Source organism: Diuraphis noxia, unplaced genomic scaffold, assembly GCF_037042655.1.
Source record: "Diuraphis noxia isolate RWA-SAM2 unplaced genomic scaffold, SU_Dnox_SAM2 contig0005, whole genome shotgun sequence".
NCBI classification, from domain to species: Eukaryota; Metazoa; Arthropoda; class Insecta; order Hemiptera; family Aphididae; genus Diuraphis; species Diuraphis noxia.
The window spans coordinates 32,468,232-32,494,195 of NW_028301715.1; the positions used below are offsets into that span (position 1 = coordinate 32,468,232).

The following is a 25,964-nucleotide window of genomic DNA, read 5'->3' on the forward strand; positions in this document are numbered from 1 at the left end:
AAGCAGGTACATATAAATATAATATTCAATAATTGTTGAAATCATTTATAAATACATTTTTATTCGACTATATGACAGTATAAATATACAAAATAAAATTAAACACAGTAGAAGGCGATTTGATGCTTATTTTTGTGTAGGTACTTAATTTCTCAAGCGTCCTGCCCTAGCATCTGTTATGACACCCCAGAGTTCAATGATGAAATCGTCCGTGAATCCTAATTCGTCTAAATCAGAGTTGTCGATTGCTTCCGCAAAGTCCATGCTGTTCAGCTTATCTTCTCCTTTCTCCCAAATCTGTGTAGCTATAGACGATAACAGAACAAAGAACGATAAGTTGGTTAGGGAATAAGGATATGTTTGTTTAATACAAATATGTTATATTATATACAATTGAAACTTACCAAGTTCGAAGTCACTAATTCCCAATAAGTTTTCCAGCAGTTGATTGATTTTATCAATGCCTTTTTGTGACTCATCAGTCTACAAAAATTGCATAATTTTTTTATGATTGATCTAGTTTTGGTCTAATTATAGATACATTATGCGAAATATTGTAGGTATTACCTCTTTTTGAATTTCAGCGGCCCCGTTGGCTTTGAACCGTAACGTCTCTTTACCATTCCCATACGAAGGATTTTTCCCACGTTTGGAACCTCTTGGCTCGATATTCGCTGACCGAGTAAAAAAACAAATACGTGATAAATAAATAATTTAATTTTGATAAACTATTTTTAGATGTAATTCTCAAAAAGTACATACAAAATCCTGCTTTGATTGGCTCTATTAGCCGTAACGTGAATACAGATCCTTTTGGAATATCTTTTAGCATTTTGGCAACTTCGTAGTGTCTTCTGCCAACCATTGATTCATTGTCTATTTTTTCAATATGATCACCTACCTGTAAAATAGGGAATAAATTATTTTATATTGGTATATTCATAACTATTAAATCATTTATTAACCCTTCTTAGACTGCATTTAGTGCCTTAGTGGTATAAGTAATAATACATATATCGAAAAGTATATGAAAAGAATACGTCACGAAATGTATGATTAAAAAAGGTACAGTTTCATTATTTAAAATATTTTAAAAAAAACTCACGCTTATGTACGAAATGTTATCAATGATGCTATTCTCTTTAATGCGTTTTATGAAACAGTATCCAGATCCATTATCTGTGATTGTCAGGCCAAGTGCCTCGCTTGTCTTGGCGATTTCGATTTCTTTTGGCCGTCCTTATGATATCAAACATAATAATAATATAGGCTAATATATATGTAATATGGGTAATAGGTATAGATAAATACGTACATAATATTATTAAATTAACTATCGTTTTATTGATTTATGAATAATAACAATGTGTGATTATATTTAATGTGTAACGCCTCTCATATTCTATCCAGTAAAATTGTCGATTTTTAAATTACCTTTACGATGTACGAAAATAAAGTCGTCCAGACCGATTTGGCTGCCCAGAAGTTTAGTCATGTCCATTTTGTGAGTATTCAAAGTGCAAAACAGAATCTATAACAGAAGTTTAAATATAGTTAAGCATATTGTATTATAGATACGACTACAATTTATACAATGCATAGTTAAATAATAGGTAAATGTTTTGAAAAAAATTTAATATTTTGTTCATATAAATATATAGGTATTATAATAATTAGCATGCTACTATTTATTTTTCCTATGCAGGAAATTATAGATATGTAATATTATATTTTTGGAGTATAGTACAATGGACAATATGTATAGTAACATACTGCCTTTTGTTAGAATTTAATTGCTTTTTAGTTTTTAATTTTCTTTTTATGACAATAAACAAAAAAGCGTTAAGAAAATCAGTTAGAAAAAAGTTGTACATATCCCAAAAACAAATCTATGTTAAAATCTAAGTGAATTTATAACTATTTGTCGTCCTTAAATATACCTGTCGAATGTTATATTATATATAAAATACCTACTAAATCTATCAACTGCGTTATTGTATGAATACATTTTATTGTAACATATAAAATATATACTTAATAATGCTTGGCAATGATTACATTGACTATTTATATCTTACAGTTTTGTATTTTATGTAATCGTTTTATTTTGCCATTCAATACTTTGATAGTCAGCTGGTGTATAACTTTATGAAAATATGACGTGCGTTATGCTTTCAGTTTCGTGTCATTTGCGACGGATACAGATAATTAAAAGTGTTTCATTACACCGCAATAATGATGAATTACTCGTCGATGGAACAGTTCCAAAGAAAATATACAGTATTAGCAATTGTATATTGTTCCATTGGTTACATCTCATAATAATAATAATTATCGATGTCTAAACACCACGAAAATTTAACTGTGTTCTATACGTAATGAATAATGATCGACCGCAACTCTATTACGGCCTCCGAAATAATGATTACGCTGTGCAGTTTATTATTATAAATTGGGTATACTTTTTATAATGTGCAATTATATATATATATTTAATGTATAGTAATAATAAGCGGTCGGATTAAGATACGAAAAACTAATGGACCAGATTGAAACTGTAAAATATATTAATTTAATAATTATTATAAAGTCGCTGTACGAATATCTATTCATAAAAAATCATGACTATGTATAATATACTACATAAAAAACTATCACCAGGGAACCAGGAAATGGTAAAAAATTAAAAATCACGCGATGTCATATACATTTTAGTGACCGGACCAATATAATTAACATATTATTATTTATTATTATACTCGCTACCCAGTGCAGTTTGTCGTCTCCATAACCTGCAGCACTCGATATGTGTTTTCATCATTTAATGCTATGGTACATCTCGATATCCGGTTTATGTTATAATTTATTTTTCTACAAGAAATTGCACCTCTAATCAATACTTATATAACAATGACACATATTATGTTATATGTATATAATATTTGCCCAACACTTGTGAATTGTGTTACTTATACAGACTTTAGTAGGTGTACTGTGCTATTTGATGTCATTATTGTTTTACTCAGGTACGTCGTTCATATTTATTCATTAATAGTAAAAAATTACATTGATTCAAGGAGGAAAACTAGTAAAATACACTGAACAATAAACATACTAATCGATAATCTTACTACAGGTATATTATGTATTACTATAAATACGATAGTCGTACTTATTGCCCGAAATATAAAATAATATTCACCTCGAAACGCTCTAAACAAATTTAATGTAGGTAATTTTAATTTGTATATTCTATTTTAATGAGGAAGAAATAAGTAAAAACTTATATAATATTATTCTTGGAGAAGATTAATAATTTAAAAACTTTTTGTGAACGATTGGATTATTACATGGGTAATCTTAAGTCTAACTGCCTAATAAGTTTGGCTTATGAAGTCACCATGACTTATTAGTTATGATAAATAGATATAAATATATACATTTAGGTATAATTGATGATACAATAATTGAAATTGTTCATTATTGAACTTTTTTATCAAATCTGATGAAGAAATTCGAAGATATTTTCAACGATTTGTTACTGTTTGTTTTTAAATTAGCATTCAATTAATTTTTGCCATAACCTTGAAATCAATTGATTGTCCTGTATCCATGCTCTTCAGCTTTTTAAATTAAAAAAAAATATATTTTATAGAGCGTAACTGATGATAAGTAATTATTTGGTATTTTATATTATACCTAACTATGAGAGAGTCCTAGAGCCCGGTGTCTGTACTCTATGTAGAGGTATATACCTACAGCATCAATGTATTTTACATAGACAGCTTTGTTTTTCATATTATGATATTACTTATATAGGTATGTAATAAATAATAATAAAAAATTTGGTCAAAAAGTGTGTTAATAAGTAATATAAATAAGCATATAATTTATAGCGTTTATACTTATCCATGATTTATTGGTAGGCATAGTGCAGAGGACTTGAAGCATTTGCATATTTTTTTTTGCACAGTTACAAAAATAGTATAGTATATACGTTTCATGATTTCACAAAGCTAGTTTTGAAATTTTATTTTGCATATAAATGCATATTTTGAGTTTTTTTTTGAGTTTTTAGGGCATATTTCTTCCAATTTTATTTTTAAATAATTTATCATTTTATCAATATTTTCTTCAAAATATCGTTGAATTTAAAATTATTTCAAATTTTGATCATAATATTAATATGGTTGTTGACTTTACCTAGACGCGTATTTTTCCTAAAAACACATCTCGATACTTGCCGATTAGATTTATTGTTAAGTTATTGGAATAAAGTTATGAGAAGTATCTGAAAACTCATAAAATTAACCCAAATAATTCAATACTTAATATAATAGGTAACTATATATATATTATTTTTTGTTCAAAAATATTTATTTTAAAATGCATATTTTGTATATTTAAGTGCATATTTTATGATTTTTTAAAGCTACAATTCCTCTGCCCTAAATTTGGTATCTATACACTAAAATATACAAGCGCATTAGCCGTTAAGAACTTAAATGTTTAGAATATTTGAAAATTAATAAACGCTTAAATTATTTTTAAAGGTTTGAAGAAACTTAGAAACCGCGTTTTTACGTCATAAATTTGCGAAAGAATAATAATAATGTTGGTGATTTTTATTTAACAAATTAATTGCTTATATTACGCAAGTGTTATTATGGTGACGTCTGGCGTGTTAAAAAAGGAAAAGGAAAAGAAAACGTCTTCACGTAAAATAGCTGTAGGTAGGCATAGGCTCTGGTGACGGCAGCATATAAGCGGATTGTATAATTTTATTTACGATATCTAATTTAATCCGGTATATGAATGTAATGCAATGTATGTTCCTTGTGTTTTTTTTTTTTTTATCACAGATGGCAATTTTATTCTACGAAAGCATGCCATACAGGCATACACTACACAGCTGATTATATCGTTGAGATTTCCTTGCTTTGTCGAAGATGACGTGTACTGTACGGCTATATCACACAGTAACACGCAGTATGTATAATATTATTATAGCTATTACGCCATGAAAAAAAAAATCATCTTGAATTAAAGTAAATTTTATTTATAATACAGGTAACGAGTAGTTACTATGCCTAATTATTAATTAATAGGTAGGTACTCGATATACTTGTGATTTTTTTTTTATATGTTAATTTTCAAGACACTTTTAAGGTGCACAATTAGTTCTAATCCGCAGTAAGTAGGTATTTATGTATGAGTCTTCTAAGTTGTATTATTATGCATACAATGTAATACGTGTAGTGTGTATGTGCGGGTGGTGAATATTACATTATATATATTGTATCTTGTATACAAACATGAATAGGCTTGGAACTAATGTCCGCGATAATTCATAATTGTTATTGCGTGATTATTTTGTTCTACCAAGTTCATCATTAGCACCTTTACCTGTTATAATTAGTAAGTCACGTTCATTATCAGACCATGCTCTTAATTAATATTAAAAATATTTTAATAAATTCAATGTTTCTACCTGGGCAGGAATATATAGGTAGGTATGTCAATCCACCTCCCTCCCAAAAAAATTCAAGGCTTGTGCTTGGGTTTTTTCGAAATTGATTGAAGTCATATAGAATAATGTGAAAGTAACAATTGTTTTTTGAATTTGAATTTTACGATTATATAGGTACCTATAACACATTATTGTACAACCATAGTTAATGATGTTATTATTGTATAATATAATCTGTTTTTATATATACTCTTATAATCCATATAGGGCAAGACGATACGTTTTTCCTGATTCCCAATATATCGTTCATTATATATTTTAGAAATAATGAAAATATCAACATTTTTAAATGACCTTTAACTTTTAAAAACTTAAATATTTTTTTGAAAAACAACCACCTTGCCCTCGGAAATATTACCACAATTCAATTTTCAAATAAATATTTTTACTCTAAAACCAAAATTGAGAAGTCCTACTCAGACTGCGTAAACGCGTTTATAGTCTATGTCGTATGTATATAAGACGGAAAAAACATATGCGGGTGTGGCGTTCTCTTAATACGTATTTTTATTGACATTTGGTAAAGTAAAAAAGTAAGTTTTATTTACGAATTATATAAGAGATATTTTCAAAAACCTAATATTTTTCAAAATTATGATCAGTGTTTACTGTTAAAACTTTAAAAGGGCACAATGTTTATAAATGCATCTAAATATTATTTTTAAGTATTAATATTGTTTCATTTTATTAATTGTTTTTTTTCCACAGAATCATTGTTTGCTGTATATAGTGTGCAGATACTAACTACATCATTATTTATAATAGTATGTACTAACAATAATTAGGTCACAATATATTATTTTACAATGTTTAGAGGCGCTAAATAAGAACACACTTTGATCTCCATTGACAATTGGCATCCTCTGATCCGTCCTGTTATATCGTATAACGTCGAATTATTTTCGAGATAAAAATTCATTTACGTTGTAATTAACTATTACTAGTCCTAAACTCCTAACCTAACCAGTACCTACAAAAGTATTCGGCACATGTTGATAATGATCTGCCAGATTCTAAAAATCACTAACCGTGCACCATGGTCTACAACATTGTGTAGCTGAATTCAAAACACGAAATCATTATACAAATTTATTTTTAATCTCAGTCGTTATTTATGGTTAGCTAATGTCCGAATGTCCTATATAGATAGATGTGTATAGAATACAGATATATTGCTTACTTATGTATACTCTCTGAACTAAATTATTATTACTTTTTTTTTTGAAGGATTATCTTTTTTATTGAACAAAACTTATTTTTTTTAAATGAAAACATTCGTACACCGTTATAATATTTATAATATATGAGTATAATACTTAATACTTATATACAGAGCACAATAGACACTAAATATATAAATATTAAAATGTATCACGCCGTCTATTTGAAACTCTTATAAACTTGAAACTTGATAGTATAACACATTTGTGATCATTTCTAACTAATTTAATTAACTAACTAATTTTATATACCTACATAGTTTCGTAGATATATTTCTAGAATAGAAACAACTATCAAAAAAAATATATAATGATAGTAGGTACTCGTCTTTTAATTAAACTTCAAAATAATAATAATAATTTCATAGTATCCCAAGCATTAAGTTTCGAAATGACCAAATGAAGAACAGCTATAATAGATATAATTACAAGCGTGGTTTAATGATATAATAATATTTTAATGTTAAATTACAATTTATCATGTTCTCAGATTAGTGTCTGAGCCGGTTACGATAGCCACGGTAATAGGACATTGGCCAGTAATCGTAATAGATCCGATGTATAATATTATATATAAATTATCCTTAATGTAAGAGTAAAATTAATGTTTATTAGTTTTTTTTAAATACGTATTACTTATTAGGTACTTTGTACTTGAATCATTTTTGCTGATGTGTTATATACTTAATTCTAGTTAATATCATTATTAATTAATGTATTAAGCTGATTGCATAATAATAATGTATCCAATTCTCATGCGGAGCCTACTATCTACCAATCTAGCATCCTTTAAAATATTGTTTATTTAGTTCGATATATTGGTTGATCGCAGCGTTTTATTGATCGCAAACGTCATCAAACATGCATCGTATAATACGTCTAATATATAAGTACGGAGTGTCCCCGGCTGATGAGAAGTTAAGTTTACATTACTACATCAATTAAATCCTTTTGAGAAGCATTCCATACATACCACGCTGCAATACATTTAACGAGCTTCAAATTTATAATTCGTCAACCATTAACAATAATATATATTTTCTAAGCTGTCAATTGAAGTTAGAAATAACACTCAATTAGGTTCCTAACCTAACCTAACCTTGGTTCTTATAAGAAGCTGGGTACTGCATTTATTATTTTTTAAGAAATTATATTGTGTTTTATAATTTTAGGTGCAAATAGCGTAATTATGATTTTTTTGCACGTTCACCACAATTTTTATTTTATATTCTAAAAATGTGAAAATGTCGATGCATGAATCCCAACAATATTGTAAGGAATAGTTTAAAAAATTAATTTAAACTATTTACCAGAAATAAATATCAAAAATCTACTGAGAATACGATAGTGTAAACCGTACAACCCACATTCTGTAATCTATAGTAACATCTTATTTTATAAATTAAGGGCCAAGTAATATGAACTCTAATTTGGTTGCTTAAAAAAAATAACAGTACATTTTGTTTTTGCGATTGCTTTGAAATATTTGAAGTGTTTTATTTACATTTGAACTTGATATTCAAAAAAAGTTTTTCTAATAATTATTATTTAATAATAATGATGAAACATGTTAATATTCATTAAACTATGCATGATAAAATAATATAAATAAATTATAGGCAAATATCTTAGAGAAAGTTAAAAATTAAAATACAAAGCAATTTTAATTACAAATTAAATTAACGCACTTTTTAGGGCATAATAATTACGCTATAGAAGTAAGTTTATAAAAATATATATTTTCTCATTTATAAGCTCATTAAATTTGAATATTCAATATATTACAGCCTTTAATGTAGTTTATAACCGATTATAAATATAAAAATATTCCTGCAAATACCTAAGTTTAAAATAAAATAATTTTATCACTTTTACAGTTCAATAATTGTACCTAATTACATTTTTGTTTAGATTATAATAGTTTATAAGACATAGACGTTTCACGTTTAGCTTTACATATAGTTATAATATTGTAGACAAGACGATTTTAACTACATTAATCATTTTATTTTAAAGACTACTGTTTGAAATATTATTTCTTCACTGAATTTTATTATTATGTTTAACTCAAATAAAATGTTTGTTAACAAAGAGCACCTCCTAAACTTATGCATATTATTATAGGTAACTATAAAGATTGTGCAATAAATTCTTTTTTCTTGATTAAATATGATAAGAATAGAAAATATAATACACAACATCGTTAATAACTAACGTTATTAGTTATCTTTGCAGTCATTTGTCTTTACTCGTACAATAATAGCTAAATACAGGTAGATACCAAAATTTTAGGTACTTACATGTACTTTCAATAACGTAGTTGTTACTTAAGGGCTTTAATTTTGAAGTATTTAAAAAATAAATATAATCTAAATAAAATTTAAACTTCGCAGAATATAGGCTAACTCAAAGTTACTAATGCACCTAGCACCTCCCTAAAAATGTCCAATGATCCAAGATGATTTGGGTCATGAATTTTATAAAAATGTATAAAAAAAGTTGTTACTTAATCTTTAAATTATATTTTATATTTTCGCTTATGAACCTATTTAATATATTTTTAAATAGTCATAAATCAAGATACGAGACTCATTTAAAGACAGAACCTAGACTACTGCAGTGCCGCATTAAGCTATATTGCCACGCCGGAGCAAATTAAAATATGCCATTCTTAAGAAAATTGTATTTATAATTAAATATTTTAGATTCTGAGGGAAGGGATGAATGTATTGATTTTACCATGATGTGTGTTTTTTTTGGGCAGTAAAAGTGCTTCGATTTTTGACTTCAGTACCTCGTTCGATCAGAAAGTGAATCTAGTTGGTACTTTTGAGGGTCAAAAGTGAAAAATTCTTAATATTTTTCTAAATAATCGAGAAAAACAAACTAAAAATTATGGGAAAAACGGGAAATTTTACGCACACTTATTTTTCGACAAAATCGATTTTGGTTTTTGATGTAACTTTAAAACGAATGACCATAGAATACATGAAATTTTCACCGAATGTTTATATAAGTATATTCTATCCACCGTGCAATTTTGAAAAATTTTCGATTTAAGTTGAACTATTCATAGATATTTGAAATTTTCGATCATTATTAGTTTTTTAAAAATTAATATCGATAAAAATTAATTTGTTAGGCAGAAATGCTTGAAAATTTAATACAAGGCTCCTAACATATTTTTACAATAGCAGGTGAAAAATAAAAGAAATATATTAGCACAATTTTTACAAGCATTGAAAGTTTGAATTTTGACAACATGTGTAAAAATCACGAAAATCACGAAAATTCGCAAATTATTTTGAATTAGAAATTTATAAAAGTTTTTCTTTTTAAATCTTAGATTTGAAACTTTTTAATAATCTATAATATATTCTAGACAGATAAACCGTCTTCGCTCAGAATCGTTTCTCGTATACAATGATATAATATCATTGGATTCAAATTTAATTCCATCCATTACAGTAACCCACTTGTAATCTACAGCAGAGCGACATCCACGACTTACCCGTCTTTTTTATTTTGTGTTGATCCTCAAAAAATTGACGCCCGCTCTAACGCCATAAAAATTGCCACCCTTTGCCCCTCGTTAAATGTGGCTCTGTCAAAATAATTTACCTGCACCCATATTTAGAAAAATCTTCAACTTAGTGAAATAATATAATCAATATTATTCAAAACTTTAAACCTATGAAATATTATGCATGTGAAAGATGCATTTATAGTCTTGTTTCTTAACTTACTAATGTCGAATTCTCGAATTCAAACCGTTTTATATTGACATTTTGTTTTATTTAGGTATTGTTAGCATTTTCGTGTTTAGCGTCTCGAGATGACAAATCTTAATTTTTTTAATTTTGATAAATCATATGTATGTGTACATAGTAAATCAAAGCGCAATAAATTTATTATTAGTAGATCGTGTACACATATTTAAACAAATTTTAATACTTATATTTTATACCTAGCTATCAGTGTCTTATTATTTTATTTTATTATAGCGATTTTCATAAATAAACTGTCATTTAACTGCAGTATTATTATATAGTAATATTAAAATTTTAATTTATTTTATGATAAAAGTTGTATTTTTATTTTTACTATGGCGTGACCCTTAAAATTATAAAATATGTATATTGTATATAATATCGTTTTAAATTGGATTTATATTTACGAGTATATAATGTAGCAAATGGTTTTTTATTTTTAGTTTAAAATATAAAGGTCATTCCTGTAACGGTTTATTCGGTAATTAAGTTTATTAAATGTAGGTAGCTACCTACTTACTTTTGAAACTATTAACATTAACTTATTATCATTATTATTTATTTTTAAATACTTTAATACTTTATTTCGCAATTTTGATTTTAATTAATGAAACTAAAAGTTATATTTTCATTTTGCATCTTATAAAATACATACATCGGACTAATGTATAAGGATTACCTATATGTATGTGGTGTGTCAGTGACACAGTGTCACCCGGTGTCAGTGATGTTTTAGTTAAACTTTAAATAATAATTTACTGTTTAATAAGGATAAAGACATTTTTGAGTGGAATACAACATACTAAATATCATAAACTTTACTTAGGTACTTATACCAAGCCCCTTCGATAAAACATTGTGTATTAGCATTGAGTATAGATAGTAAATGGTATTAGTATGATCGATGATGAAAAAAAAAAGAAAGAATAAACAGCGTGTAACCGGTATATATGTGACTAATGCCTTAACTTTTTTTCTATTCAATGTTTTGAAGTATTTTTTTTATTATTATTATTATGACTTCTAGCGCTCTGATGCGTTATAATTTTTATATTTTATTTTATTTTTTTCATCTAAAATTAAATAATTTTTGTATTAAATGTTTTTCTTATATAATTCAAGATAAGTATTTTATAAATAATTATTTAAAAACAGGTTTGGCGTTTATAACTTTTAATTTGTTTACATTACTGATTTTTAAACAATTTTCAAAGTTTGTTAAAATTCAAATTTATTTCTTGCTAATCAGTAGGGCTCGGATTTTAAACTAAAAAAAAATTTACCTCATTGAAATATAAGTACTACGTAGTAATATAGTACTACGTTATATAAATTCTCTTCATTTTAAACGATTTCTAACTTATCCAATTAGCTGATTTTATTATATGTATAAATTAATTATTTAATTTTTTGTTTTTACAGTGTAATAAAAATATAATTTCATTTTTTACTCAATTTTAATAATAATTTGAATTTATTTAATAAAACATTTTTTGATATTTTTAGAGCATTTTTCATAGTTTAAAGGTCAAAAATGCATATTTTGAAAGGTTATTTTTTTGATATTTATAAGTCATTTAAATCCAGGTCCTACCAATCAGTGTTTTGTTATCATTGAAAGGTAAGGTAGGTAATCAATAATAAATGCATATATTTTATCATTATTTAACACGACCACGTGATGAATACCATCATCATTAGTCAAATAAACCTGTTACATCTTGTAGGTATAGTCCCGTGACTATTTAATCTTACCGATTACCATCAATCGGTAAATCTTAATCTTATTATAGACCATTATAATTGTTTGTTTTTATTAACTACTGTTCATTTGCTTATTATGTATTTTAAATTCGTAAATGTTACTAACTTATTAAATTTGCAAAAATTGTACGTATAAACAATTAAAAAAAAAAAAAATAGATTATTAGATTTTATCCTAGTTATTATTATTAATTATATTAATTCATAATGATTGACGTAAAATAATTAAATTATTAGAAAGATAAAATATTGAAAGCTTATAAAAATAATTGTTAAAATATTGTGTTAAAGTATTAAGTCATAATTACTCATAATAAATTAAATCTATATACAATATACATAGATTTAGAAAAATAACTTTTATTGGAAGTCATAAAAAAATAGGATATGTTAATCAAAATATCAATTGTATAATATTAGGTAAGCGCCATCCTACAGGCAACAATTAATATTTATTAATTACGCGGAGTGTAATTTCGTGGATTTATTTTATATAACCCAGCAATAATTAAGTCGTATCGGTCAACGTCTAACGAACATTTTTAATGCTGTTTTTATACAATAATGTTTTGTCACTTAAAAATTGTTTTATTTTTATCTATGGTTATTTACGCATTTGAGGCCGTACCTTATAGCAAGACTTATCAAGGTTAGGTAACATAAATCATTTATCATGCAATAATTCGTTAGGTACGTATATGCATAGATATTATTGATACCTATACGTATATCTAGATATAAAATCTAATATATTTTTATAGTTCCATCAGTTATTTATATTATTTTTAAGTCCAAACTCGAATTATTAATGCATTGTTACAGTACCTATAAACACAATTTATTACCAATTTATGTTGATGTTTAATTTTAAGCCCATATTTATTATACGTACTAGGTATCAGTATGTTTATAGATTATATAAATACAGTGCCGCAACAACCGGGGGTGCTAGGGGTGCAAAGAACCCCCGGGCCCCCTGTAAATCATTACAATGGGCCCCGGGCCCGTGGCCGAACTATTTGGAACTTTTTTTCTTTTAAAATATTTATTTGTCATTTAAAAATTATAAAATATTATTAACTTATGAGTAATGAGTATGTTTAACAGTTATCGCAACCCGCATCGCCAAGACACGCCATACAAGACGTCTTATTTAGGTGTATTATATAGGTAGTGACATTTCCAAGAACAATTTATACATGTACAGAAAAATAATGGTAACAGTCGTTGCCGGATAAATTGAGCAGGCATCGGCGGCGGCGGCGCGATAACGAAAGACCCAGGGCCCAGGGGTACGCAATTGTGGTGCGCCGCGCGGTCAAAACACACCGCGACTAGTTTGGGATACACCGAAAAGTACCGCCGCCGCCTGCTCAATATATCTGGCAACGACTGTACAAAACATATTTTTCTTTAATTTTTTCAATTAAGAGATTTTCTAGGAAAAACTGAAATGAAAACAATAAAAGAATTGTCTTTATATATTATAGAAATTGATATTTCATCACTTTTTAGTGAAATACTTACTGCCTGCATAATTTTTTTGTCTCTACCTGTAACTGTTGCATCGGCAGAACGCTCTTTTTCAAAACTTAAGTTGATTAAAAATTATTTAAGAAATTCAATTTCTCAGGAACGGCTCACAAATATAAGTATTTTAAACATTGAAAAAGCAAGAACAGATGAATTGAATATTGATTACATAATTGATACTTTTGCAAATCAAAAAGCAAGAAAAAAAACTTTTTAAAGTAAACATAGTATTAAAAATTACCCATATTTAATAAAATCAATTTTATTGTTATTTTTTTATTATTTATTATTTTATAAATTATATATTATGTGTTTTCATGAAGATAGTGTTTAATATATTTTATTACTAAGGTGTTTCACAAAGTGGTTCTTACTATCTTATTATTTTATCAAAAAATAGAAACTAATGAATACATTAGAATAATGAAAATTATTATTTATTATGATAATAAAACAAAGTCCTAACCAAAGTTATAACAAAATAATGATTCTCGAATTTCTTAATTTTGCTATGTTGTGACGGCTGATTCCCAATTTAAATGCAATAAACATTTAAATTGGGAAAAGAAAGAAAATAAATGTTTTTAAGTGCCGCTATCACTGCTCCTCAGTCCTATACTTATCTATGGTCCTCACTTTACACTTATATGTGTTCAAAGCTCTACCTATCTGTAAGCAGTATAGCAGTGAATATTATATTAACCACATAACATAATGTATATAGCTAAAAACAACAAGCAATATATTGTAATGACTTATTGGTGCATGAAGATGGTCTCAACTAGGATTAAATTTCTGGGGGGGCCTACCTAACAAAACTATTAATTTAAAATAACCTATAAGCGGCTTATTTCTAAATAAATAAGAAATATTTTTGTGAGGGGTCTGAATCGTATTCGGGGGGGGGGGCAAAGCCCCCCCCCCTCACCATATTGTTGTGCCTCTGTACATGGGCCCTTTTAGTTGGTCGCACACCCACCAATATGTACCAAGTTGCGGCACTGTATAAATAATATAATGTGATACAGTGTACATTATCTATAATACTAATGACTATAAATGCTGTATGTGCCATATGTCGTACCTATGTAAAATTCACTTAAAACCCTATCTGTAATAAATACACTCGGGATAAAATTAATATTGTAAAGAATAAGCGAAAAAATCATATTATAACACATATAACTGATAAATTTGTTACTTAAAATATTGACGTTTGATTTATCTAAGTAATTCAAAGTAAACAAAATAATTCATAACAGTTGTTCAGTCTCGTTTTAATACAACTGCCAAAATTCGTATGTTGTGTACATCAATACAATACAATCATAAATCTATGCTCTTTATTCAGTAATAAATTAAGTACATTGAAATATAATTTATGTTTTGTTTAATATCCTTAAAAACCAATATGTTTCATTACTTAATCATTTGTTATTATGGAATGCACATCTTTCTGTTTCTAAAATTAAAACAAATAATCTAAAGTTCGATAAATATTAAATGTATTTTAAGATAAGTACTATATTATTATTTAATATACCTATATAATAAATTAATTCTAGTTACAGTCAATAAAATATTGTACTTCTTAAAATGTTTGCCTAAATACAATCACAAGCTTTGTTTAATGTGTTACCATATTACGTAATCTTTAAACAATTATATTTATACAGCGATAAATACTGCATAAATCAAAATAAATTCAACAAGAATACAATTTTTTACAACTTTCTACGCTTTGAATATATCTACAAACTCGACCTAGAATTCAAGTTTCAACAACACCTTATCTTGTTTGACAGTAACATCATTGCATGGAGAGAATGTTAATAGCGAAGAGATCAAACAGCAAAGCAAAAAAAAAGTTACAGGTAGGTATAGCTGCAGAAAAAAAAGTGAAGATTTATATTGACTTTTACAAATAAGGTACGCAGTCACACAACTTTTGGAATATATTACTATAACCTATCATTGTTAATTATTTTAGAGCTCGATTTCTAGACAAGTAAAATTATTATTAATTATACTTGTTTAGAAACGAATTAAATACCTAGTTTCGATGTAACCTAAACAATAGTTAAAAATGTTAAAATAAAATAATAATAATAATAACGATTAACTACAGTTCATAACTGAAGGGGTCTGTGCAAAATGAGACAACTCAATTTTCTTTAATGTCGATTATTGTTTAATAACTAGTATAAAAATGTATTAAATTGAAATCGTTACTCGAAGCTCCGCAAGTGCAATGCCGTACGAATCGTACGATATCATAATAGGTGCAATAGGTGCATACAAGTTTTCGAAATTGTATATAACACAAACTTCATGTAAAACGTGTTGTTTATTTTCTAAAACTATTCAAGTAGGTATAAAACATAAAAATGCAGTCTTTCGGAAAAATTAAAAATAATAAAATACGCGTTACTCTCACATCACATAATTAATAATTTCTAGTGTTTGCAGAATACCTATTTTTACGATACTTATGAATGATTATAAATTATATTAGACTAGAGAGACGACATGCTTATACACATTTTTCACATAATACACCGTAACAGCTGATTTGAAACAAAATTATGAAGACTAGTCTGCTGCTCTGCTGTGAAAATGTATAAGTGAAGACGTGAGTCAGTCAATAGTGTAAGTATATTAAATCGAGTTGTTGATGACGCATAAAAGTGATAAAAGTGTGACGAAAAGCTGTTTTAAATTCTCAAATCTCCCAGCGTTTTCCAATTGGCGAAAATCGCGTTCGCTGTATATTGTTTGTGGTATATACCTACAGTTTTAGTGCGTGGCTGGGGGATTAGGCGTTATGGCCAATGATTTCGGTGTCCCTTTAACCGGAACGGTATTTGTTCTCTCCACCGCGGCGCTGGATGTATAGCGCATATAGCTGTCTTCCGGTCCGGAAACTCATAGACGCCAATTTTAAAAAAAAAATTTACATGTACCTACACGTACGTGTAAAGCCAAATAGTTATGTATATATATATATATAGATGCTGAATACGCGCAATGTTCGCAAATGATACAACAAAATCAAAACAATAACAATGCAGTATCCGCAACCAACAATTAAAATTAAAACGGGTATTTCTTGGCGGGAGGGTTATTGTAAGGGCTGTATTGGGCTTACTTCGTCCGACGGGAAGTCATAGCAGTCGGCAACTCTCTGGTACAGTTCGCGGACGTTAGAGAAGTTCGACACCAGTCCTGTCGGACTTCCTTGGGCCTGTTGGCAGTGGAACACCAAGTTTTGTTTCACTCGATCGTCGTGTTCGTTGTGCTTGTGCTGTGCCGCGGCCGGGTCGTCCTTGATTTTTTGCACGTTTTTCCGGTTGAATAAAGGCATATTACGATGTATATAATAAATTATTATACTTATATACAGTTTACCTGAATATTATGATAATGTAACACTATAATATAGAGGCGCGGTTGCAACGGCACGCGCACGTCGAAACTACACAGAAATAAATACGATCTTACGCGAATCGGCACTTTTTATACGTTCGCGTCAAGTCATAATAACGATGAATTTCGTATCGAACACGAAGTCGAAGTGTTATGGTTGACCGTATATCATATTTACGACTCGAATATTGATAATTTGTTCAAACGATATTTTATTATTACGACGGCGGCGGTGTATTTTAGTGACTGCGGACACGCGTACGCCATACAGACGGTCTGCCGCGCGACTGTGACTACTGACTAGCGCCTGCTAGGTTTATTATTATTATTTTAGTCGGCTGTCCGTCGTGCGATCGCTACCTAGGTACCACCACGCGGCAGGTGTTGAACCGAGTGGAACGCTCAGAACAATGTGTATAAATAATATTGGTACCCACTACCTAGGTATAATAATCTATCTCCAGGTGCGTGCTCGTATATTTATATTATACGCGTAATAGTACCCATATGGCTATAGCCTATAACATATCAGCTATCTCGTACATTATTAAATGTAAAAAGTTATTATGTGTTGTAGTTTCATCGTTTCTACATGCAATATTATATTATAAATAATATAATATGCATATTAATGCTACAGTTGTATACAAATTACAAATCAATTATTGTTTCAATACGAATCCACCGATATCTCCTTATACCTACCTCTATACGAAGTCAAATAATGTAATTTTTTAAAAACGAAAAATTCGTGTGTGTTGCAGTATGACGAAACCCTTTGTAATGGTAATATAAACTACTGCATTACTCCATATAAAATTTATATATATATATATCTTCGGAACTTATCCTATGATGTATACAAATATGGAACTTTTATTTATCAATAAAGTTCTAACATTTTCGCTTATCACACTTTTTGAGCCTATTTATATGTAAGTCTATGTCTAGTTTTAATTTTCAATCGGTAGGTAACCGCAAAAATTACGTAACATGGTATATCATATGTAATATGTATATGTATATATATATATTATATACCTATGACAAATAGGTACTAAAAATGACATTAGCAGTTGATATTAAAGTAGTGGCATAATACTATAATCATTATTGTATAATATTATATGTACAATTAATATTAATTTACAGATAATTTTACACAATTTCATGTTGAATATATTTTGACTAGAACATTATGTAGGTACCTATGCACGAATAAAATAGAAACACACGAATATTTCAATGTTTTAGGACATCGACTGATTTAATTATATATTACACTGCACGTCGAGTGCACCATGTGGTATTATTTACGTAGAAACGCGCACGCACACGTTCATACGTTATTATCCATATTATACTGTATTATAATAATATTATGCTAGCATATAATTTTTATCTTGTATATCTGAATTTATGTGTAGAGGTTCTATATAATGTTAGAGTAATAATAATATTTTATAGTACTCGGCATAATGTGTTTTTTAGAGATGTTTAGGTACCTATATGTTTTAGACCTGAGCATAAATGGTAGGAACAGTACACAAATATTATAAAATAGTCGCAATATATAACTACTGTTGCACGCGATGTGATGATAACATACACCAATATCTAAATATATATTGATGTGGCTATAAGTAGTTTTATCATACCATTATTTACCAAGCATGCTAAAAAAATAATGTTCATATCGTCACTAAATACTCCCAAAAATTTTATAAAAATTTGAACAGTTAAAAATATGGTAGTAGATGTGCATAAAAATTAAAAACAGAATTTTAATTAATTCGTTATTAGAAGAAAAATGGGGATGAGCACGCTTTAGAAATCACCCTGTATTATAGGTACTATAACAAAGTTTTCATTTATATCGAAATATCGAATACTCAAGTATAATAAGTGGTTTTTCATAATTTGTATATTTATAATATTTATACAATATAAAGGTCAATAAAATCACTGATGCTGTGTAACATGTATTTATGAATTTATACGATATATTGATATCTATATCTCATTATTTCTATCACACATTCACACACATGACGTATACAATTAACCATATTCGTATATACCCAAATGTCAAAGTAGTTATAATCATTTTATTACGAGTAATACGAATAATAAAAATATCACGATAGGCCCAATAGGGTAATATATCGTAGTTGATAAATGCATAATGACAAATTAAAATATAAAATAAATAGTATAAATATCAATGTTTTTTGTTTATTATATAATAATATAATTTATATTAGCTGTATCATAATAGTTGTATACTATGCATTTAAAAATAAAATATATTTAATGCATAGTGATTATACACATACAATAATGCACATAACTGTTAACCGATAACCTTTTTTTTATTGATGAATTATATTTTTTATTTTATTCGATATGATAAGAGATTTAGGTATTAATCCAGATGGAAATAAGTTATTACTAATAGCCCGTAATAGTTAACTGTTAGGTATTAAAATTTGGCACAATTATTGTCTTGGACGGCATACCTAATAATAACAGTTCCGTTTAAAAACATTGAGTTTCTGATTATAGAGTAGGTATCAACTACCAATAATACCTATAAGTATATGAATACTATATTATATAGTACTATATTATATAGTACCTACATGACTACATTATATAATATACCATAGTTGGAAGCCACTCATATATGTGACTATGTTTTCTTTATTTAGCAAAATTCTATTTAGAGAAGTCAAATAATACTTTTAATGAAATGTGCTTAGGTATCTAACGGCTAACTCACATATAAATATATTCATTATTATTTATCTGGATATTGAATAATTATTATATTATCTATTTTATTTTAAGCAAATAATTATTAAGTTACTGTAGAATATTTAATTATTATTGTTTTTAAAACTAATACAATTTTTAAAATCTCTATAGTTGTCAGACGGTAATCGCAAAAACAATTTTTTTTTATTCCATACCTATTTACAAATTAATATCAAAAAGATATGCAAGCATACAAAATACAAACAGTGAACAGGAGAAATGAGAATTAAAAGTAAATACTTAAGTTGTATGATATAGTTGTAATTTGTAAATCAGGAAGTAAGTAGATACCGAATAAAAAAATAGTTTTTTGAGCAAAATAGAATATTGTAGTTCTACATAATGTTACTAAAAATGGAAGAAATGGATACTTCGTTTTAAATTATTATTATATTTCGATAATTTTGTTCGTACTCGTATATTTTTGAGAAATTATAAAAATCTAGAACTAATAGGATAATTTAATAACAAATAATATATAGGACATATAGGTATGGGTACCCATCATACATTCATACACACCGATAAACTTCAGTCGACATACTATATCCGATGTATGATAATATTTTAAGCCCTAACTGTAATGATTTCTGAAGACAGTTTTTAAAATACATATGATTTTAAATTGTTTTCAACACCAAAATAAAAATTATAATTGAAATAAATATGTTAAATTTATAAAAAACTGGAGACAGTTTTTTCATATAATATTTCAATTGAAAACTGATTAAATTTTAATTGCTTCTTTACATATTAAATGCTTTTTTCTTATTTAAAGCAGTGTTTTTTATCATTTATTTTGCCTCAAATTCTGAACCCTAAAAACGTATAATACCTATATTCCACGCATAATTACACATTATCACGAGCTTCCGTCGATTGTCAAAATTTAAAATAAAAATTTGAAATTACTATAGTTGAGAAACTAAATTAATTATTTTTAATGTACATAGCGCATAGGCGTTTCTAATAGGTTGCGATAGTTTTTAGGTGTACTCTATGAATAGTTCTTATAAATTCTACTCCAATACGTAGCAATCACAGAAAAAATATATATTATATAATAATTGTTGAGACATGAATGTTATTGCTAGGCAACATTTTATGAATTAAAACTATTACAGCTTTTGAGTTAGATATCTCAAGTTAATATATTTAACAAATATATAAATCAGAATTATAACATATAGCAATAAAATTGGAACCATATATTATAATGAACCATAAAGAGATATTTGATTTCCCGTCATTTAATGGAGAACATCCATATATAGTATGATTAAATAAAAACATAATATATAAGATGATTACGATTTGTTTTACTTATAGGGTATTTTGATGGTTCCGTGGAATTATAGTCCGTGTGTTATTGTGGCAGCAAGTTGGTGTTTGACTCACTCCACACCAATCACTAGACACTAGTAATATATTTTACTTTCCTTAAAACCTTTTAAAACTATTACTTTATTGAATACTCTATACATATTTATGCCTCTTTTTCTTTTTAAATGCCTAATATGATTATAACACTGAGTTATTTAATCATTTATCAATGATTAAATATGTATAGCAGTCATTTAATTAAATGGATAAATACATAATTATAATTTATAATAATTAGGAACATCTACATCACTACATCATATATTGTGGAAAATAATTTTTATCTATATACTCTATTCAGCTTTATGAATGTATCAATTCAAAATCCATACAATGTGATTGCAGGATATATCATGACAAGTCATCTGCATGATTCGCCTAAACATCAAATGTCTTTAGCAATAAAAGCAGTGTTCCATCCAAATCCACTAGTTGTATTTGTGCTGATCAAAGCGAGTAGTATCTATAAAATATATATTAATACGCCGTATTTATAAACAATTTTATTTTTAATGTTTTTTGATTTTAATATATGTTATAAATATGTAGTATGTAGAGGAAGACATGCACATAGAAGCCTTTATAGTTTTATATTTATATGGTATGATTAAAATAACTTTACCCATTGAGACTAGGGACCATAATATAGTGTATTTATACATGAATGTATTTAATATGCATATTTTTATTTTATTTTACAGATACTATAACTTCAGATATTAGGTATTGTCTTTAGGGGCGTCATTTGGGGGGTGGCAGGGTGTGCGGTTGCATCCCTTACATTTAGAATGTTATAATTGGCCTGCGCTGTGCTAAGGTCTAAAATAATGCACGAGCCACGAATGCACAATTATTTATATGATTAAAATCAAATTGTAATAACCGTTCTATATCTAAATAATTGAATGCAGGATAATATATCATATATGTATGTATATCTAATTTTTATATGGCCTGGTGAAATTTCAAAATGGCCTGCTTCAAATTTCGCACATCCGAAAAAAAACCTGAAATTACGCCCCTGATTGTCTTATATAGCTCAATACGTTTCAACGTTATAATAGTTATATATGTATATATTACATAGGTACCTAATAATTATTTATATCTCCGCTAATTCTATAGGTATTTAATTTTTTTTTTTTAAACCTTTTCTCGACACTAATAAAATAATATAATCGTGTATTTTCTCAATAGCGTTTTTCACCGGAACATAATGTACCTACTATTCTATAGTATCCTCTATTGTAATGTTATAAGTTATAAAATAATATTGTTTTCAATTTTATAAAAATGACATAACAACGTTGCTGCATCAGGACTGTGCTGAGTTGAATGAAGCGAAACGATATGATAATGATATATACACGTGTCCTGTCATTACTATAGTACATTTATATGTATATAATATATATTATGTCAGTAGTTAATAATATTATACTGGTCCCTGCAGCGCATGTTCTGCAGTCCTATACTCCTATCCGAAACTATGGCCTAACCCAACATGTGCAGATGAGGAATGTCCGTTTATTTTAAATTTTAATTCGTATTTTTCCGGGCGGTGCAGAAGGGGTGCAGTGATGACGTACACAAATATTCTCGATGGGACGGGTTATACTTAATATATATATATTATACAGAACGTATATGCATGCAGGTATATCAAAATATTTTATTTTATTTTATTAGTTTTTATATGTTATATATCTACTTAAGGTAAAAATATATCAGGGTGGTAGGATTTAACACTGAATGTACCCAGGTGATTAGATTTTGTTGTTTTTATTGTTATTGTTGTTGTGCCGGTATAGGTAATACCTGAGTTTCGCCGTACATCATTCATCGACTATCAACAGTTAAGATACAACGCGGTTGAACCGGTGGACGAAAACTGCGAGTGTTCGTATTGGTTTTTAGCTAGACATTCGACGTATGGAGGCAATTTTTTTCACGAGTACTTATTAATGAACCAGATTCCGTGTCCGTATGTGTATTGCCATTATTCCAACTCCACGATGTGTTCGATTAATAAAAAAATACTGGTTTGTAATTATATATTCATAATATATATTATAAATTATACCTATTTTTTGTTTGTTTTGTAATTACGAAATTATAAAAACAACTATTGCAACTTATTGTCCAACCGATATATAGTATGGCCGTATGAGTATAAGGTATTATTACTAGTATTAGGTACCTACATATATACCTTATACTTAAAGGTTTGTGGCGTGGTGTAGAAATAATAACCAAAAGCCCAATAATGATATTAGTTATGTAAATAGTAAATATAAATAACAATGGTAACATATAGATATAGAAATTAAAATAAATAATTATAACAACAATTTTGCAAAATAAACCCTTTTTAAACCACAAGGTGATTGTTTAAGTGTATAATATATTGGGCGTGTTTTATATTCATCCCGTATTATAAATTTTACAATATAGGTACAGATAAAATAGAAGTGTTGACGGTTTTGACAGGTTTACGATTTTATTTGCTCATCTTATATTGCTGTATACATTATACCTACTACCTATTTGTTATATTTAACTGAGATGTTTTGCTATTGGTTGACTCAAAATCTTTAAAGTTGCTTGAGACATAAAATAGCAAATAGCTAGGGTGTTGACAGCAAATAAAGAATTTTTAATCCTCGCTTAAGTGGCGCATATACGCGTGTTCTCCAACATACGAATACACAGGGTTCGTATTTCGATTTGAATATACGTCAAAATTTTCAAAAGCCATTTATTTATAGTTTATTCCTTAATAATTTGAGTAAAAAAGTGTTTCTTGTGTAAAAAAAAAAGTGTGTGTTACAACAATACCAGTAACATACTTAGACCAGAACTTGGAAGGGGGATTAGTGCACCGCTGTACAACAGACAGGATATTCCTCAAATTGCATACACACATTTAAGTACTTTAAAAAATTTTGTCACTAAAGAAAAAATAGAGGGAAAAATAGGGGAAATCAACTTGTTCCTATAGTAGGTATAAGTATATAATAATGTATAAATATAGCTATTAGCCATGTAGAACTGTTTCGTAATAAATGCAATGCAAAATATTTAAACGTACATCATACATCCTAAATGTATAAAATGTAGATCAATACCTATAATACTTATTCACATTGCACATAGTGTGTATAACTCTTTTGTTCATGTTTCGTCTATATCACCCCAAAAAAATTACTGCAAACGCCATAGAATATCGGTTAGATGCTAAATGTTTCATAATATTTTAAAGAATTGTCATTTTTTTTTTTTAGAAAAATTGCATATCTGCTACAGTTGTGTGTGATAATTATCTGATGAGTTTTGCCGAGTTTGGATATGAAGATGGCCGATCTGTGCTTTATCACAAAATTACAAACGAGGTTATTACGTGGTTAAAACAATACGTATAATCTGTTCTTAGTTCATGTATAGAGAGTATAATGGAACAATGCATTTTATTTAAATAATTTAATAATTTAAAAAATACGCACTTGAACGGCGTGACAGTTGATGTCGGTAAAATGCTGTTATATTTTAGTAAAACAATATAGCTTCACTTATATAATGTACCGTATAAATTTTATTTTTATATTTATATTATTCAAAGGTAAGAGACACCTGTTACACCAGTAACATCAGTACCTACTCAGTATATTTGAGTACCTAGGTCCGAGGTAATTAGTAAATATATTATATTTCATTCAATATTTGAACATATTTTAAATTTTTTGACTGTTTGAGTAGGTAACAGGTATTTAAATGCTTTTAAGTCGTTGGCCGATAATGTATAGACTATTACAAATTTATGAAGTACTTATATAAGTTATAACTACACAGTCCACAAATAAATATTTATTTTATACTCTTTGCAAAATGAGATTTTCAAATTTAGAAACATCGTAACAACAATAAAAAATATATTTATAAATTATCATATTATGAATTATTTCACCAAGAAATCGTAATAAGTCAAATAAAACTTTTACTTTATTTCTGAAATAAAATCAGTGTACATTTTTTATTCTTAATCTTTTGTTTTTTTGAAACAATCATATTGTCTAATCATATGCAATTTAAAATATTTTTATTTCCCCTATAAAATTATAGTCATTGCTAATTATCATTGCCGAATAACATTTCAAAGCATTTTAATTGTGTTTCTTATAAAAACAAGAATACTTAATGAAGAAATGTTTATATGTGAAATACCACGTTGTACAATTCATTTATATTGATACAGCAGGGTTCACCTATAACCCAAATATAATCATGATTATACTTTTACAAATTTACAATATATATATAATAATATTATAATATACACATGTGTATAGGTACAAGTGTACAACTTTACTATGCCATTCTGCGTAGTATAGATTTGAACAACGGTGCCTAAACTATATTTTTTGAGTAATATATAGTATAACTAAATACTGTTCGAAATTTACATCATATACGTACTAGTCATCAATCCGCTAGCAAAAACCAATTTAACGTTTCTATTAAAAA

At 27.6% G+C, this 25,964-nt stretch overlaps 2 protein-coding genes across 4 annotated transcripts; one reads left to right on the forward strand and one right to left on the reverse strand.

Moving 5' to 3' along the window:
- Positions 1-32: 32 nt before the first annotated feature.
- On the reverse strand, positions 33-17,519 carry kermit (PDZ domain-containing protein GIPC-like protein kermit). Its single transcript, XM_015519625.2, has 7 exons — positions 16,966-17,519; positions 1,435-1,531; positions 1,106-1,239; positions 763-901; positions 568-674; positions 405-483; positions 33-305 (listed from the first exon to the last, which is right to left on the reverse strand). The coding sequence occupies exons 1-7, from the start codon at positions 17,179-17,181 to the stop codon at positions 145-147; spliced, it is 933 nt and encodes a 310-aa protein (XP_015375111.1). The 5' UTR covers positions 17,182-17,519; the 3' UTR covers positions 33-144.
- A 111-nt stretch (positions 17,520-17,630) lies between these two features.
- Positions 17,631-25,341, forward strand: LOC149055207 (uncharacterized). 3 transcript variants are annotated; one of them, XM_089228510.1, is made up of 3 exons: positions 17,631-18,029; positions 23,255-23,485; positions 24,728-25,341. In XM_089228510.1, the coding sequence occupies exons 1-3, from the start codon at positions 18,009-18,011 to the stop codon at positions 24,863-24,865; spliced, it is 390 nt and encodes a 129-aa protein (XP_089084636.1). In that variant the 5' UTR covers positions 17,631-18,008; the 3' UTR covers positions 24,866-25,341. The 3 variants fall into 3 exon arrangements, with proteins under 3 accessions (XP_089084636.1, XP_089084638.1, XP_089084637.1); XM_089228512.1 differs by lacking the exon at positions 17,631-18,029 and adding an exon at positions 21,745-21,895; XM_089228511.1 differs by lacking the exon at positions 17,631-18,029 and adding an exon at positions 21,973-23,100.
- Positions 25,342-25,964: the final 623 nt, after the last annotated feature.